This window comes from Misgurnus anguillicaudatus, chromosome 18, assembly GCF_027580225.2.
Source record: "Misgurnus anguillicaudatus chromosome 18, ASM2758022v2, whole genome shotgun sequence".
Classification (NCBI taxonomy): Eukaryota; Metazoa; Chordata; class Actinopteri; order Cypriniformes; family Cobitidae; genus Misgurnus; species Misgurnus anguillicaudatus.
This window is the reverse complement of record NC_073354.2, coordinates 9,321,223-9,340,067: the sequence shown is the minus strand read 5'-3', so window position 1 is coordinate 9,340,067 and position 18,845 is coordinate 9,321,223. Positions and strand designations below refer to the sequence as shown.

General features: G+C 37.8%; 2 protein-coding genes across 7 annotated transcripts in view; both read right to left on the bottom strand.

The window, feature by feature from the left end:
* Positions 1-1,195: 1,195 nt before the first annotated feature.
* On the bottom strand, positions 1,196-5,311 carry rpf2 (ribosome production factor 2 homolog). The gene is made up of 10 exons (XM_073855829.1): positions 5,153-5,311; positions 4,644-4,776; positions 4,429-4,466; positions 4,010-4,049; positions 3,838-3,919; positions 3,451-3,527; positions 3,144-3,243; positions 2,269-2,366; positions 1,885-2,034; positions 1,196-1,645 (listed from the first exon to the last, which is right to left on the bottom strand). Exons 1-10 carry the CDS (start codon positions 5,173-5,175, stop codon positions 1,469-1,471), a joined length of 918 nt encoding a protein of 305 aa, XP_073711930.1. The 5' UTR covers positions 5,176-5,311; the 3' UTR covers positions 1,196-1,468.
* Positions 5,312-6,326: 1,015 nt separating this feature from the next.
* The window catches only part of LOC129429380 (uncharacterized), a 28,336-nt gene continuing 15,817 nt past the window's right edge, over positions 6,327-18,845 (bottom strand). For 5 of the 6 annotated variants that reach the window (XM_055186022.2, XM_055186024.2, XM_055186025.2 and 2 more), the window contains 9 exons: positions 16,017-16,121; positions 14,344-15,702; positions 12,785-12,904; positions 12,581-12,709; positions 11,580-11,772; positions 11,154-11,278; positions 8,614-8,804; positions 8,384-8,517; positions 6,327-7,499 (listed from right to left, as the gene is read on the bottom strand). In XM_055186022.2, coding sequence (XP_055041997.2) covers positions 7,267-7,499; positions 8,384-8,517; positions 8,614-8,804; positions 11,154-11,278; positions 11,580-11,772; positions 12,581-12,709; positions 12,785-12,904; positions 14,344-15,702; positions 16,017-16,121 — 2,589 coding nt within the window. In that variant the 3' untranslated portion in view covers positions 6,327-7,266. The remainder of the gene's footprint in view (positions 7,500-8,383; positions 8,518-8,613; positions 8,805-11,153; positions 11,279-11,579; positions 11,773-12,580; positions 12,710-12,784; positions 12,905-14,343; positions 15,703-16,016; positions 16,122-18,845) is intronic. The other variant, XM_073855827.1, reaches the window with a different exon arrangement.

Below are 18,845 nucleotides of genomic sequence, written 5' to 3'. Positions count from 1 at the left end.
TACTTTGTACAGACGTTAACCAATAGGCTTCAGTCACGGAGTAAACAGGAGTTTCCCCCATAGCGTCAGCTAACTGACGCAATGCTTCGTTCCCGTTATTTCAGGGAACCGGGGTTACGTGAGTAACCTAAGCGATACACAGATATATATACATATGTTTGTTTGTTTGTATGTATGTATTTATATTTTTTAGTCATCACAAAAGGGACTTTTTAAAATGCAACACTGAGAGGTAAGACACACATAGGGGCAAAATTTATATTTTCTTCTGCAGGATTTTTTTGTAAGGGTAATTTATGCAAAAAAACTTTTTATGTCTTAGAATGTTTCAGCAAGTTGTAAGGTGTCACCAGTACGGAAAGATGCAAGACATTTCCTCACTGAAAACTGCTCCATCCTGGGTCGATTTAAAACTAAGATTTTAGGCTGTCTCTGTTTCGAAATGCTGGGTTTAAAATAACTACAGAGGTTATAAATGACAACAAATGCCATATCAAGCATAATTATGTATCCTCAATTAAATAATCACATAGCAGAGAGAGCTACATTTCATTCTTGTAGTGACACCTGGGGGTCAAAGTTGGTATTGCATGCTAATTGTTGCATATAGCATGCAGTATTTTCTTCTGTGGTAGTCTTAAGAATTGACAGAGAAAAAAAATCTTAGGACTCTTACGTCTCAGGAAGAATTGCACTTCATGGCTTCCGTACTCCAGCTTTAGTAAGTCATCACGCAATAAGGGGAATGTCAGGCAAGTTTTTCCATGAAATAAATGTAATCGCTTCAGCATCGCTGAAGTATCGCTGAAGTGGAGGCCTAGCAGGAATCTCGTGTTTTTACTTGCAGATGCAAGTCTGTTCATATCTTAAATTTTCTTCTGTTAAGAGGTGATTTAAATATTCATAGCTTGAAATAGAAAGAAAATTAACTGGCTTTCTTAACCTCCAAAGCCCCAGGTGGGTCATTGACTGAAAACTACAAATAGAGCTACAGACGGTCAACTCTTTTACTGTTAGATTTCTTACGTGCACCATCACAACATGTGTTTCTCCATCAAGGTAAAAAATGCATACAGACACAAGTCTTTCTTGTACATTACCATAATGGCCACACCCACAAACAAATGATAGCTTCAGAAAACTCGATGCATTTAAACAATAAAGTCAAACACACACAAAAATCACGTGCAACATCTATTAAACAGCAGTTTATTCAAAAAACAAACTGTACAAATATGAGTTTATTACAATCACAACTCAAGCTTTTTATCAATGTAAATCTGTTTTAATGTATAAACCCCAGGTTCAGTCTTTCTCCATGTAAATATCCTCTCACAGATAGAGATGTCTGTTGAACAGAAAAGCCATCCACATCTGCACTTCATCTTCCTCTTTCTTTTGCATTAAAGCCCGTTTGGGATTTTAAATCTGACACACAGTCCCATAATGCACCAGTGTCAGAGGAATGTTATTCATCAGTTCTGGGTTTTTTGGCTGATGTGGCATCAGTCTTGACTTCTCCTCTCCTCTTCTTCAGGCCCTTCATCTTGCGCGTCTGCAGTTTGTCCAAATTCTGCTTCTGCATGTGCAAGCGGCCTAATCTGGTGCCAAAGGCATCATGGGATATGTTCTTCTTTTTCTTGGGCTGTGCAGATATAAAGACACAACATAATGAAGTTTCATGAAGATCTAATGTCTAATCTGTAATCCTCAGCAAAACAATTTTAACTCTGATTCAAATGATGCTTTTCTATGACAAGACTTTGGAAATACTGAATCACTGCATGAAGTGACATCTCTATCAGGAAACAAAACACCTAAGCTCAAACAGAAACAGATAAGAGATAAGACACTGAATGTGATGTTTATAAAATGACCGAGTACCTTCAGGCCTTTAGGCTGTTTGTGTGCAGATCTGTACAGGTCATCTGAAGCTATGTGAGTTCTCCTCATGGCAAAATCAAATGAAGGTCCCATTTCCTCCAGTTCAATCCTGGGTGTCCGACAGCCAGATTTCTTTAACAAGACTTTGTAAGAATCACACATTACTTTATCACTCACTGATCACTCAATTATACGAAATAAAGTCTGGATCAGCAGATGTGTGTGTGTGCGCTGGTATATGTGGTTTATGAGTATATAACGTGTAACAAACACTTCCTGTGAGGCTTAAAAACAAAAGTGAAAAGTTTTCTATGAGTGTGAAATTTAGTGGATTATGCAAATATATAAGTGTCTTTGTGTGGTTGTGTGTGTGTCTTACTTGTAGCTGCGCATGTAAATCTTGCCGTCCAGCGCAGTGAAATGCAGCACATGTTCGAGTCCAGCCAGACGCACTGCTTTTACTTTGGGACCACAGAAAAAATCTGACAGACCAAAATCAAAGAAACGTTACCGCACATCATCTGACTGACTCCCGCTGCTGTTCTACTCTTATCAGACTCTTATCATCCCTACAATATTAATATCGGGGACTTTTTTAAAATGGGACATTTCACAAGACTTATTTCACAAGATGTAAAATAAACCTTTGGTATCTCCAGAGTACATATGTGAAGTGGTTTGTTGAAATTGACACTCAATTGTGATTATTTTCTCTCTGCACTAAATGGCTGTGCCGTGGTTGGATAGTACAGATTAAGGGGCGGTATTGTTATAATAAGATCCCCTTCTGACATCACAAGGGGAGCCAAACTTCAATTACCTATTTTTCACATGCTTGCAGAGAATGATTTACCAAAACTAAGTTACTGGGTTGATCTTTTTCACATTTTCTAGGTTAATAGAAGCACTGGGGACCCAATCATAGCACTTAAACATGAAAAAAGATTTTCATATGTCCCCTTTAATATAAAACTGTCAAATAACATCTACTCAAATGGTGGACTAGACATTAGCACAAAATCAGAAAATAACACAACCTTACACAAAAGTCTTTGAGTTTGGAAACGTTCATATGAATCCAAGAATAAAGAGGATAAATAATTGAAAATATGTTCTCATGGATTTATATTTAAACTATTTATTTATTTGACAAGTTTTACCACATTCACACAATAAAGAGTTAATATTTTTTGACTGTAGTAAGACAGGTTTCATCTCTCATCATCATCATCATTGAGAGTTTAGAGGAGATCTCTTACCTGTTAAAAGATTCTTTAATCTCTTATGTTCATTATCTGTGTCAAACAGTTCACCTGTAAACACCAGCATTGGCTTTGTGCCCTCAGGACACTTGTTTATCTTTACAAAAGACAGAAACTTTTTTTAGTTTACATACACAACACAACTCATCAAATGTCTCCAGTAAATTAAATTCATATGTAATCTTTCTATTTCAGATTTTACAGCAGTTAAGGATTTTTAACGGTGTCAGACAATATATACTGCATGTGCATCTATTTATATGGGGGGAAAAACAAACATTCAGACAACTGAAGGCTGCTGTACCTTTATATCTTTGAGAGCGACAAACTTTTCAATGCCGAGCTCAAACATGTCCAGCACGTGAAAATCAAACATGCGACCTGCAAAGATCACAAACAAAGGTAAACAAACACGTTACCTTTAAAAGAAACAGGGGCTGTTTACAGAACAACATTTTTAGGCAAAACTACTTTATGCTTTTTTGGCCTTGATTGTTTGTATTTATCGCTCAGTTGAAGACCGAGTATGTGTGCAAGCGTGTAGTGTTTCTTTATAAAGTAACATCGCCACCTACTGACCACATAATACAGCACATTTAATTCCGTTCACAAATCTATGTAAATGCAATCTTTTTGACAGCATCATGTGTACGTGAAAAGCTTTAACAATGCATTTATTGAGCCAACGTACCAAATATGAGATTATGAGGTCGCTTCTTGTTGTGTGACCCAAACAGAAACAAGGAGCAATCGGATTTCTTGGAGAAGAATTCCTGAGAAAAGATAAACATCAGAACATGTTACACAATGAGACTTTAAAACGACATTTTAATAAAATCATCACATTCAAATCATAATCTCACCAATGCTGTCGAGTCTTCAAATGGCCTTACTATGTTTTTCCTAAGAAGACAAATATGTTTTAGTGTCACTCTAAAGTCAATTATTCAGCTTATACAAAGGTTACCAAAAACATTGCTCTGGTGTCTATTTTAAAGATATTTGAAAAGTTAGGTGTGCGGTTTACAGAATAATAATCAACACCCATGAAACATTTCTCAGCCAATCAGAATCAAACTTCTGTAGTATGAATACTATACACCGTGTGCTATTATTTACTTTTACTATCTAGATTACTGAATTATACATCTGACTACATCATGCACCTGTACTGTAGAGACTTGCATGTCAGTAGATCAGTGTTACTGTATTAACAGCTCAAACAGTTTCTAAATCCAGGATTATAACATTACAGAAACACAAACACACAACAAAAACTTACTTCTTATACATGACTGCGTTTGGTTTCTTTAGAGCATACTGAAACAAAACAGTTCAAGTACAACACAAAACAATTAATCAAACATCTCAAGCATTAAAAAAATCATGAATCCTCATAAACTAAAAATAAGTTAATTTAGGTTTTTTGGTCTCAAGTTTAATAACAACAACAACACACAGAACTGATGGTTCTTGACAGACATTATGACCTCTCACCACATCTTTTAAAGTTTGTGTGACGATCTCACTCGTGTTTCCTCCTTTAATGATCATCGCTTGTTTGAGGTCTTCTGTTAGTTTGGGTTCTCTGCTCTGCAAAAAGCGTTTGGATCGCTTCGTTTTCGCTTTACTACAAGAAAGAAATAAATAATAAAAGATCAAGATCAACAAGCTTCAACATTTACAAGGAGAAGTGAAGAAACTAAGCGTCAGTTTTAAAGAACACAAACTTCGAATGATCTCAGACACACACAACAGCACAATAATTTCTCATAAACACCAGCTGTCTGGTACTACCACGGTTATTTTTACGATGGTAATGAAACTACGCCGTGGAAAACTGATAAATAATCCAAGACTAGCTTCACGTGTCTCAAATTGAGAAAGCTGGCAAGATATTTTTACTAAAACAACTTAACTAGCGTTACCCATATAAACTAAAGTTCGACAAAATGATGTATAATATAAAGTTACATACAGAACAGTACACACAAACATTTACTTACACGATTCCGTCTGAATGTGTCATTATTTCAATTCACTTCAAGGCACTGATGTGTGAACTGAACACGTGAAAACAGCGCAGTGAAGCCAGCGATCAAAACAATCAGCGTCCGTTTAAAGCCGGAAGTTTCAAAATAAAAGTCTCCATTATCGAAAGTTTCGAAATAAAAGTCTCTTATTGTGACGAATAAAGAAACGGTAGTAAAACACACTGAAGTTATAGCCGTCAACATTTGAAGTGGATCAAAACCTTTCCTCAAAGTTGTCTTAAATCCAATACCCGTTATTGTCTTGATTAACGCTTTTGACCCACTTCAAATGTTGACTAGTGTATAATGAAAGCTTCTACAGTGACTTAAATTCACATTTATTGGATTATAGACTGTGTCTTAAGCTATGGTTAACATGTATATTATATCAGTCATATTGTTTAACCCTTCAACTGGCGCAGCCCTTTTTGAGTGGGGGGTTGGTGAAAAGGTGATATACACCTTTAAATTAGTATAACTCTGGCCTTTTTTTGGTCTAGAAGCCTAATTTTGGTTTTAATTTTGGTAATTTTTTGTTTTAAAGACGACACGTCAACGTTTTTTAGGGAAGTGTCTGGAGGTGAAAATATTAATTTTTTTAAAGCAGTTTACATTTATTTGTAATAAATAAAAATGCAATATAGTATTATTTTTAATACATAAAATTGTCAAAAAACGGAGGTTTGTGCTGGTTTGCTGCATACTTGTGTCACAAATGAATAAATTACAGTTACTGCATTATTATTACTGCTAAAAGGTTTTGAAATATGAAAACCACATTCTTAGACCTTTCCAACAATATATAGTTTGTCGTGATAGATTAACATTTACATAGAAAATATTGAAATAAATGTAGGTGTCCCGCTCACGGGACAGCGCCAATTAACGGGTTAAATACATTTTGAGCTTTTTTACATCAAGTCAGTTTAAAGTCAGATATATGCAGGGGTGTTACCAGGAATGAGTACATGTAACACCAATAACATATTGGGTGCCCATCATTCTCTTAAATATAACAAAAGCATTTAAAAAGTAGTGTCTGTACACGTCAAATAAAACTTATTTTTTACATATAAAAATGGTTATAAGCAGCAGTAGAGATTTCGAGCGTGATAAACATTTAAATAGAAAAGTACACAAAACCTGCTTCATTTAGAATTAATATTTATTGTAAAAATGTCAGGACAGATTAACAGACACTGATGCTGGGATCACATGACATTAAATCCATTACATTCAACACATACACTAACTCTACATAAGAGGATTTGTATTTAAACCTTCACATTAACATTTACACACGACCAAATCCCCAGAGATTTACAGTACATTTACAGTTTGTACATTCACAGAAATGCAGACAGTAAATACACATACATACGAGGTGAATAATAAAGCATTTTTAACAGTGATGGGACTGATGAGAATTATTGAAGAGGTCTGTGAGGTCAAAGGCTGCAGGACAGAGATCTCAATGCATGTAATCCATCCATATGCATTTCAAAACCAGATCTTCAGATAAAAGACGAAATCAAAACCCAAGTGAAGTTACAAAGACAACTGAAAAATGACACGCGTGCACACAAAAAAAATCAAATTCTGCTCAGCAAAACACACAAAAGATAAAAAGTACCTGAGAAAAGGTTGAGAAATTGGGCAGATGTAGGAGAAAAGGATCTCATGATGTAAATACTGCACTCCTCTGAGAGTTTCACATAAAGATGATTTAAGTCTATAGATGATTATGGCACAGTCTGCACATTTACACACAGCATCAGAATAACACTGACAACTTAACATTTATAAAAACCAGACTCTGGTTACACACAAACACAAAAATAGACAAAATATTGTATAGAAAATTAATTTGATATAAAGATATCTGATTAATATGCAATATTATTATTAATGTTATTAAGAGCTTTGGGTGTTTGTTCAAAGAAGTTCATTTTGTAATCATTAAAACACGACTTCAAGTTTGAGATCAAAACCTAAGAATACCTTAGGCAGCTTTAAAGAGTTAAAAAAAGTCCTCTCTTTTCAAAAGCCTCAGTTTGACAGACAATAAAACATTAAAAAGAGTTGTCTCAGAAACATTTCCTAAAGACAATCTGTGGACCAAACTCTTCATATTCATCAGCACTGATCCAGGCACTGGAGAACATGGGCAGGTTTGACAATACGGCTCCTCCACACCACACAGAGAAATCTCGATCTTTTGGACTCAATACTCTCACGTTCTCCATCAGATCAACAGGAACCATGTGTCTGATTTCATACTGTAAACGCTCAGGAAGACCGGCCAACAGCGTATTACCACCTCCAAAAAAGACACAACGGTGAGCGTTAGAGAAAATCTGGATGCTGATTGGTCAAAACACTATAACAATATAATAAGAGCTGTAATGTTGTCAATTACAAATCTTATTAATTAACTAATATTATTAGTCTTATTAAAAAATATTGACTTGCAAATTGTATCAATTGTAAATATCAAATATTTATTAAACTATACATTACCTAAACACATGCCATGTATAATAAGTGCTATACTTGATTGTTTAAAAGAAAAGAATGGACAACTACTATAAACTTTTATAAGATGTGCTGGATTGTGATTAGTGTCACTAAAGGTCAGTTACATCATTATTTACCACACAGACTAAAGCACATTTTATTGTCCCTCCAGAAAAATGTGATGTGATTGGCTAATTATGCATTGAATCATGCAAAGTCCACATATTTATGCGGTGACCGCATTTTTAAAAATACGCTGCACTTTCGCCGCATAAATGGCAGATTTCCACACACAAAATATGCGGGGCTTGCATGACTTCATAATCCCCACATTTTTGTGGAAAAAAGTCAAATATATCTTAGCAGAACACTGAAAATGTTGCATTTACTTCACACAAGCGCAGCCATGTCCCGTTGTCATGGGAATGTTAGGAAGTGACGTAATTACGCGACGTTAACGTCAAGGAAAAGCTGCAAACAGTTTCTGCAAGTTCTCAGTTTTGCAAGCTCCCGCAATTTTTCCAAGTTCCCTCAATTGCATCACATAAAATTGCATAAATATCCCTCATATTTAATCGCAAACGTGCCGCAAGATCAAGCACTTTTGCCCGCAACGATAAAAAAACTCAGTTTTTCTGGAAGGACTGATTATTTGAACAATAGAACTGATAATCTTCATTTCTCTACCTGACAGGAGGATATTTCCTACAAAACTCCTCCGCAGATCGATGTCTGACTGAAGAATGGATTTGAAAACGCTTTCGTGCATCCCATAATGATCTCGTCCAATCAGCTCCGGTCTGAAGAGGATTTCTGGGGCCCTGTGTATGACATTAATATAGTAGTAAATTTACAGGATACAGCAGTATTGCTGGTGGATCAGTGTTATTATGTTGAGAGACACACAGATGATTAACCTGAATGGTTCAGTAGTGAGTGAGATGAGACGTCCATCAGGTAAAGTGTAGTGAAGTTCAGATGAGTCTGTATCTCCTCTCCTGAGCTCAGATTCATAATCCAGAGCCACATAACAACATTTCTCTTTCATCTCTCGTACGATCTCCAGTTCTGCAGATGTCTGCATACGAACACCCTGATCCAGGAGCAGCTACAAAATACACAGAGTTTACTATTAAAACAAATATCAACATTTATGAAGTAAGGGTGTCATGATTTTGATTTTAAATTGAAATCGATCGAAATTAAGTCATAACCTCGAACTTCAAATTTTAAAAAAATTGAATCGTCAATGCTGCCACGCCCCCATGTCACGTCCGGTCGGCGTGCCAAGCGGGAAAAAAAAAACACGTTTAGTGCTGCGAGTCAACCTCCTCTAACTTGGCTAGCTACAGCCAGTTAAAAGATAGCATGGCAGATGCAGAAGACACCACGCAAGCTGCTCTTTACATGGGAAACAAAAAAACAGCGCGCGCCTCCTGCAGAGGAGATGGCAGAACGGCGTCTGTGCCAGGACCGGTCTTTTCTCTGAACTGAGATCTGTTTAAGTTTTACAACAACTTATTTCAGTTGCTTAAGAGTTATGAAAACAGCATTTAAACATGACTTATTGAGGTATAGTCTCACAATCTCGTCTGACGGTAATAAAAGCGTGTGTTTAAGGTGCAAAGTACTGACAGGAATGTTCATCTTACAGGAAGTTTCGTTTTATCAGCGCTTGAACCATATTTTTCCACTGGCAGCACGACTGGCAGGGCATCTCCGGGTTCAAGGTCAGATATTATGTTTCATAAAAGTCTAGTATAATAATGGCATAGCATTTTTTGTGCTTTAAAAAAATGTAAAAATTGAGAATCGAATCGTGACATTAGAACCGAAAATTTAATCAAATCGAGGATTTGGAGAATCGTGACACCCCTATTATGAAGTAGGTAGACATGACTAATGGCAACAGGTGCACTGCTATAACACGTCTCAACCATAAACAACCTAAAGTGTTGTGCTAATAAATAACTGATGATTTTAATTAATAAATGCTTTATTAAAACTTAAACCAGTTTTGTATTGCTGCTATAGTTTTATAAAACATAAAATCACTAATGTCTATTGTGTCACTTGCTGTCATGTCTAAAAATTAGGGCTGTCAAAATTAACGCGTTAATAACGCGTTAACGCAAATTCATTTTAACGCCACTAATTTTATTAACGAAGATTAACGCAACGCGCAATTTCTGTTTGACCCTTGGTCCAGCCCATAGTTGAATGAACAGAGACGCAGACAAATGTGACTCTCTCTAAATGAGTAAAAGGTTTTCATAGAAATAAGAACATTAAGCAAATCGTCTACCAAATCCAATGCTCTAAATGCTCGTTGGACATCTGATATGATCTTTATTTATACGTCTGAGAGGTGTAACGTTACCGTCCTCCTAATGCTTAATCTAATACAAAAATGCGTCTCAATTCATTTTGGTTTCGCTTTTATGCATGACTTAGAAAATATACTGCAGGACTTGCTTGATGTTAAAAGAGTCATTAAGAGAGATAAAGTTCGGTACCTGATTAATGTTAAAGAGTTATTAAGAGCGACAAGACTCAAAAGCGATCCCCTCACGCTGACTGACTGATATCTGAAGCGCGTGCACACAGACGCGCGAGTGCGCGACCCGGATATATAGACATCTACACAAAATTACAGTTTTACAAATATCTGTTTTGATAAGAATTCACGCAGGTAGGCTCTATAATCTGTTATGTTTTAAGTAAATGTTTGGTTAACTGTTGGGTAAAACTATCTGATGTGTAACATTATATTAGATCACTTAGATTTTAAGCAGTCTGTCTCAATGTCAATCAAACAACAAGGAAAAAAAGTTGAACATACATTGATGATGTTTTTGCTTTGTGTGTGCTAAATCTATTAGTTTTACCAGTGATTTTAAGGTATTGATGTGGTAATATAATGTATGGATGTGGAAATGTTTGTGGTAATTTGACTCTTTCAACTTCAAACACGTGTAGTTCTGTCATATTTTTTTATATTTCAACAAATCATGCATTGTTCTATGTTTTAATAGAGAATGTCAAAATATGAACAACTATTTTTTTTTAAATTTGCTAATTCCGACTCAATTTGCCAGCACATGTCACAAATGATGCAGCAGCAAACAAAAATGGAGAAAGAAAAATCTTCTGAAAGGAAAATTCATATACAAAACAATGGCTGGTGATTCTGTTAAAATGTAAACAGGCTGTTGTTAACATACATTTGCATAAAGCATCTATATATGTATATATGATTAGAATATTAAAAACCTGAAAAGTGTTAAATTAGGGTAAATTTAGAATGGATAAAAATGTGCGATTAATTTGCGATTAATCGCAGTTAACTCATGAAATCATGCGATTAATCTAGATTAATTTTTTTAATCTATTGACAGCCCTACTAATTCATTGCATCTCATCACCATCAAAGCTCACTTTATGAATGTTTGTGTACCTTCTGAAGTTGTGAGGTGACATCTGCGCCAGCCAGATTGAAGCGCTGTACCGCATGAGGCAGACAGTAACCATCAAATACTGGAACACAATGACTGACACCATCTCCAGAGTCCAACACCACACCTGACCATACAAACACACAACACTTATTTTCTTATATATGTTTGGCATATAGAAACAAACTAATCCATAAACCATGATAGAGGGTAAAATGTAAGGAAACATGATACATCATTTTGCAAACACACAACAACAGAAGTGTGAATAATCAGCTCCACACATGGACTATAAATATTGCATTAGTATCAACTGATAAAAGTATATTTTTAAAGGCCAACACTTAATTTACTAACAATGAAACGAAGCATAACTTCATATGTTGACATGCTGTGATTGAGAGCAGAATGTAAAATAACCCACAGACCTGTGGTTCGTCCTGAAGCATAAAGTGCCAGAACAGCCTGCATGGCCACAAATGTGAGAGGGACGTTAAAGACCTCAAACATCACTTCGATCATCCGCTGACGGTTCTCCACAGGGTTCCTGGCGGCCTCGGTTAGTAACACCGGATGATCCTGAGGATCCACAGCAAGCTGCTGGAAAGCATGATGCCAGATCTACACACAAAAAAATCTTATTTTTAGAAACAAAGCCCAAAAACCACTAATTCAGAAACTGTTTTGATTGACAAACACCCATTTGGTTTTCAGTCCAATTCAATTCTATTTATATAGTGCTTTTCACAATTAATTGTTTTAAAGCAGCTTTACATTAATAGATGTAGAAAAAGCATAGAAAAGCGAGCATAGTAATAATGTAACGTATACAGTAAAGTAGTAAGTTAAAGGCGGAGTCCATGATGTTTGAAAGCCAATGTTGATATTTGAAATCACCTAAACAAACCCGCCCCTACCCCAATAGAATCTGGACCTTCTGTTGATAGACCCGCCCCACACATACGCAACCCGGCAAGGATGTCGGTTAGTAGACACGCTCCTTACTGCTGATCGGCTATAAGTGTGTTTTGGTAGTCGGCCTTTTCCAAAGCGTTTTTCAAACATCGTGGACTCCACCTTTAAGCCAAAGGTGGCGGACTCTCTAGGGCAGGAGTGGGGAACCCTGGGTCCTGGAGGGCCACTGTCCTGCAGAGTTTGGTTCCATCCCTAATGAAATACACCTGATTTTAATTTCCAAGTGATCGGGAAGACTTTAATTGGATTTTTCAGGTGTGTTTAATTAGGGTTGGAACATAACTCTGCAGGACAATGGCCCTCCAGGACCAGGGTTCCCCACCCCTGCTCTAGGGGATGAAAACCCCCCTAGGAGAAAAACCCTCATGGCTAGTCCAGAGGTAAAACTCCTAGGAGGAGAAAAACCCCTGAAACCGTGTGTATTATTAGTAACCATTAAAACCCAGCAGCTCACCATCTCCATCTCATCCCAGTTGTTTACGATGCCGTTCTTTATGGGATGTTTAAGTGTCAGAACTCCTCTCATGTGTTGCGCATCATGACCAACATACAGCTCTCGGTTTACACCTCCACTCATCACCTCCTGCAATAACATCAACATTCATGACTGACTGAAGTACTGAAGATGATCTCACTGTAAGCAAGCAGAAGAGTTTACCTCATATTTTGGATGCCCAATAATAGTTGGGAACACAGATGATGGAAGGTCCTGGTCTGCAAACCCAGCCTTCATCAAACCAGATCCTGTATCTAGAACAATGGGTGTCTTGTACTCCATCTGATTCAAAATGATTAAATAAAAACAATATGGTAAAAGGCATAGACATGAATGAAAACTTAATATGAATATCAGTGACGGCCAATGACTTCTTTTTTCGAGGACGCACGATGCGAAGTTCGTCACATGTTTTGCCCTGTCCCAAATGGCACAGATTCCACACTTAGATGACATAATGTAGTGCAGACTTTAGGGACCCTTGACGCGAGTCCAAGAGGGCGCACTGGAGTCGTATTTTGGGACAGACTTGAGCGTCATGCCGGAAATAGGAAGAAAAGTTGACCATCAGTGTGAACTCCTCCCTTCCGTCGTCCGATTGATCTGATTGCTCTTTCGCAAGGACTTCTGGGTTGGTAAAGTGCATGAAGCATGCTGCAGTGCAGGCTTTGCTGAAGACCGCATCAAGGGTTCAAAGGGGGCGCTGATGAGCACACTTCGGAGCATAAAAGTGACAGATGGGACACCCTACGCACTCAGACTAAGCGAGCACACACAATTTAAGGCCACAAGACCGAAAGTCCACATGCAGTGCGCCATTTGGGACAGAGCCTATGTAGCCATCATGTGTGTGGTTTGTAATTTCAAAATATGTGTTCGGCGCTGCAAATGCTTCTAAAGGGTTTATGATAAAAGAGACGCTCGAGGTTGCCAGATACTCGCATTAGCTCATGCGTAATCAGAGTTTACTGTTAAGGGAGTGTCTTGCATGTATTGTGTGAACGTTAGCGTCTCTTATCATAAACTGTTTTGGCACGTGTGCAGCAGGCACTTATTTCACACGACGCAACAAACACATATTTTGAAAACACAAGCAACACACGAGACACTCCGAACACTTATTTGCGCCCCTCGGATGAGCAGTCACGAGCTGCCACTGATGAATATGAAAGGTGGTAGTAAGATAAAAGTCGTTTCAAACCCTAGTGAGCAGACTTCATGTCTATGTAGGCAACATGCTGACCAGTATAAAACCCACATGTCAGAAGCTGTTAAACTCAATGGACATTACAATATAGTATATATGCATGTGCAGACTACAATAAAATGTTACATAGACGCATATTGCTAATAAAGCCAGCGTACACCACCTCTTTTAATATGATTATACTTTGTGCGATTATGAGCTTAAATCGCATTATTTTTATCTAAAATATTGCGCTTACATAAGGTAAAGTATTGCAATATTGCCAAAATCCCATTATAATCGCATTATGAGGGTGCATGTAAACATGGTCAATTCCAGTACCAAATCAGATTTTAGTAAACTTGTTAGCTTGAATAAAACGTTAGATTGAGTCTGATACTGGTGCTTTAGACTAAGTATGAATGTCAGACATAAAACTGTTGAGTCAGTCAATAAAAGCGTCGATTGAAGAGAGCTCAGTGATGTTTGAAACGGCCATCATGTCACCATTACAGTATAATGTTTGAGTTCACACCGGTCTAGTTGAAGTGTTCATCTGCAGTCGGTCAAGTGAAGATCCGTAGACGGCTCTCACAGAGTCACCACCACCGTCATAAACATCACCTTCATTCTTATCTGAGATCTGTCTGATCATCTCAACACCTTTAACATTCATAAACATACAGTCTGTATGCTTCATCTCTGATGGGACTCTTGAGGATTCACAGCTCATCTGAGCTTCAGATTGGTCTCCGTCCAATACTGGCGGCTGGGCAACAGTATTTTTGTTGTTGTTATTGTTACGCATATGCTGTCCGTATAGTGGATTGGTGAACTCTCGGGGTATTTGGATGGTTTCGTCACATGAGATCGAGTCTGACTGCTCATGTCCGTCTGCGGTTTGATTTGATTTCTGCATATCAAACCAAACAGCAGGCACAGAAGTGACAACACCACCAGGATCAAATGTATCTTGCTCAGGATCAGACACATCATCAGTCTCTGACTGACAGATGTTAACTACAGTAAGATCTGAGAAGCTCTCTGATTGGACACATGCAGATAAATGTGTACTGGGTATTTGTGTAACAGATTCACTGTGACACTGATCATTAATCACATCTAAACTTGAGCAATGCTCGGATGCATGTGTGACATCTAAACTCAAAGTCTCAGTATCAAACAAGACTTTGAGACTAAAATCCTCCATTATGGTTTCATTTAAATGTGTCTGACTGATGTAATCTTCTTCAGATGTCGACTGACATGTATCTGTATGATGAGGTTGTTGACTGCTGGTTTCATCTGTTGCTGGATCTGACAGATGTTTCAGATGAGCAGAATGAAGATCTTGAAGTTTATGGTGTCTGAAACCACAGTTTCTTAATTCATGATTCAAGTTTCTGTCCATGATGGAGCACTTCACAACTTTGTGTCCTGAGCCCTTCTTCACCTTTATTTGTCCTCCGTTCAGACTTTTATCTATATTCTCTACTTTCTTCTCCTCCGGATGTGCCAAGATCATCTTCAGATCTCCACAGGAGCTGTGTGTCGTGACGTCAGACCGATGCTCCTCAGATTCACTGCAACGCAGGGCATCAAGTTTTAAGCTCTCCTCAATAATCTGCTCATCGAGATCTTTAAGCTCTTGAAGGATGTGACTTCTGTCCACCTTCTGATCTATAAGTCCATCCAGATGTGCAGGGCTTCCCATAAATAATTCAGGAGAGGGGTTTTGACAAATCTCACTTGTTTTAAACGTGTCTGAATCGGAAGATGAAAGTTTACTCTGAGGGCTGATGGGGAGGGCAGATGAGATATCATCATCTTCATCATCATCATCATCATCATCCAATCCTATAACAGCAGACTGAGACTGATCCTGTGGTGACATCTGAAAAGAAAAGATGACATGAAATTCACATAATGTAGGTATAGTTTCTAACAATAACAAACACACATTTTTATACACTATATACACAAGAGCAACAAAACAAAAACAGTTTGTATACAGTTATCTTTTGTGTTTGTTGAATGATTAACATCCACATACCAGTACATAAGTAACAAATATTTCTGTTGACACTGACATTCACAGTTGAACATTTCAGTACAACAAGACTTCAGGTTGAATAAAGAAACATGAATGTTCATGCATACAGCTGTAAGAGACCTCAGATCTGTTCATAAATATGAAGGCAAACTTACAGCATTGTGTTGATCTTCATTCCATAAAGGCCAATGTTTGTACAGATCATCAGTTTTTAACAGATTATCAAGAATCACCTCTTGTTCAAGTACATGTTCTTCTTCCTTAAGAGATCAACAACACACAGACAATATTAGTTTGAGTATGTATTAACATGTAATCAAATATGATAAAGCATTTTTGTTGTGCTGTTTGAGGGGAGGGGCGCTGCGCTCAGAACCCTTAAAAGAGATGCAGTATACCAGCAGAGAGTGAGGGACCATGTGATGTTATAAACCTTACAAAAGATGTCAGATTAATTGAGAGCTTCTTTCAATGAAACAACAGATTTCAGTGATTCTTCATCTGATACCGGACACCATTTGTTGACATGTGAAACCCAACATCACAATCCAAATCTCACATTCAACCTCCATTAGAAAACCAAGTTAATACACCTTTACTCTTAATGAAATGTTTGCTGGTGAATTAACCTTAAATAAAAACCTTTTGCTACAGTAGTTTTGTTGTGAAACAAGGGCTTACATTATTACAACGTTGCAATGTCCTCTTGGTTTGCTTTTACAATATTATATTTCCAAACTAAGTCATGTAGAAGTAAACTCTCCTTTCATTGGTCAAAGTTCATCCGTATATTCTGCCTTTATATTAGAGCGTACAAACTGGATGAGCACAGTTTTCATCCTAAACCTTAGTGATGTAGTACTGGAGTCTGGTTTCTGATTTCTTGGACTCGTCTCGGACTTGTTCCTTCAATGATTCGGTCTTGACTCTGTCTCGGACTACAGTGGGAGAAGACTCGTAATTTCAGACCAACGCATTTTTTAACACAACACGTAACAATAATAAAAAAAGCAATGTTGACTGGCATTATTTGAAAATGACATCCCATGGTGCAAAGATACTGCTATCATTATTTAATGAGGACTTTAAACAATTCCCAATCATGCTTAGTCTGTAGACCTAACTGTTGATTATTAACTGGGGTGATATTAAATCATTAATATTAAAACTGACATGTTTTTATGGTCTTGGTTTCGACTCCTAAAAGACTCGAGCCGTTTCTCAATGTCAAGGATACTTCCTTTGAAGGAAGTGACTTGTAAGGACTAGTCCTGCCGAGGCTAGGCGAGGCTCCTCTTAAGCATTCGGAGAACACGTTAAATGGAACAGGCTAGCAAGTGCATGTCATTGCGTGATTGAAATGTGTGCTTTCAGTGCTGCGTGCATAGGATTGTGGGTGATTTCAGCGGGTAAAGAGCGCTAAGGATGCACATCCTTTCCTGTATATGGGATATTTCTCAAACGAAGGACTCAGTCCTTGGCTGAAATTTCGAGGATCCTCGACATTAGAACAGTCCTTTAACAGACGTCGATGACGTAGCATCCTCGAAATTCTGGCTTCGGAGGATCCTTCTTTGACATTGAGAAACGGCTTTGGTCTCGACTCAGACTTGCTTGCTCAAAGACTCGGTCTTGACTCCCGAGTCCGTTGGTTTCCAAATACAGCCGATCTAGACTCGGTCTAGACCCTTCAAAGACTCTTGACTCGGACTGGGCATAGGCGGTCTCGTCCCCATCACTCCTAAACCTAACCCCAAACCTTACCCTGGCCTAAACCAAACGTTCGTGAGAATCAGGCATTAGCTGTATCCCAAATTAGCCAAAATCTCAGTGTGCAGTTTAAAAGGCAAGACGTCAGATGCGCAACAATCATTCAAGTTAATAAAAAACACCTGATGCGGATATGTGAACATTTTAGCAGAATAAGCGATGGATCGACTAAGAAATATAATAGGTACGCTGAGAGGGCTGCGTATGTCATTGCGTCCCAAACCACTCAAAATACAAGCCACAAATTAGTGATAGACGATATATTGGCTGATATTTTTATTTTTTTAATATCGGCATTGACCAAGTAAGGAATAATTGAAGACGGGCTGTTGAATTATAAGTAGGGATGCACCGATATGAAAATTTTGGCCGATACCGATAACCTATAACTCTTTAAATTTGGGGGGGGCGATAACCGATATCTATAGGCCGATAAATATTCATATTATTTTCACAATGAAAAACTCGTCTTTGCGCTAGACTAGCATACTCTTAAGCCCGCAACACGTGTGATCTTCGTGCCATGTCACAGAAAGCACCAATCAAAACTCCACATGGCCAGCAATGAGCAAGTGAAGTGGTTCAACAAACCAAAATAATCCATCATTTATCGGCTTTCATTTATCGGCCTAATTTTGCTATCAGACCGATAACCGATAATATTAAAAATAAGCAGTTATCGGCCGATAACGATATGTCGGCATATATATTGTCCATCCCTAATTATACGAAAATAATGCACACCGTGCGGCAGTAATGGCAAAGTTTAGGAAGAGCATTACTGAAAACAGTGTATCTCTAGCCACTGTCCGGGTCACAAACCATATTTATACAAAACCAGATTTCTTTTACCGCGGGTGTGATTTATTTTCAAATAATTCAAGGGACCGGGGTCAATTATTCCTCTTAAACATTGCTCTTGTGCCTATTTTTAAGACATTTTACAAGTTAGGTGTGCGGTTTACTGAAAAATAATCAACACCCATGGAACACTTCTCAGCCACCAGAATAAAGCATTCAACAGACAAGTGGTATAATAAGTCTTATTAATCGGCTAGAAAATGTTACTGTTATGTTGTTTGTACACACATCCTAAAGCGTGCTTTGGCTCGGATCAAGAAAGTACAGTGCGAGTGCAAGCCTGCGGGGCATGGGACAATCGTGCTCTTGCACGGTTTGGTCCGGTTAGGTACAATGTGAGAGCACCCTTATAC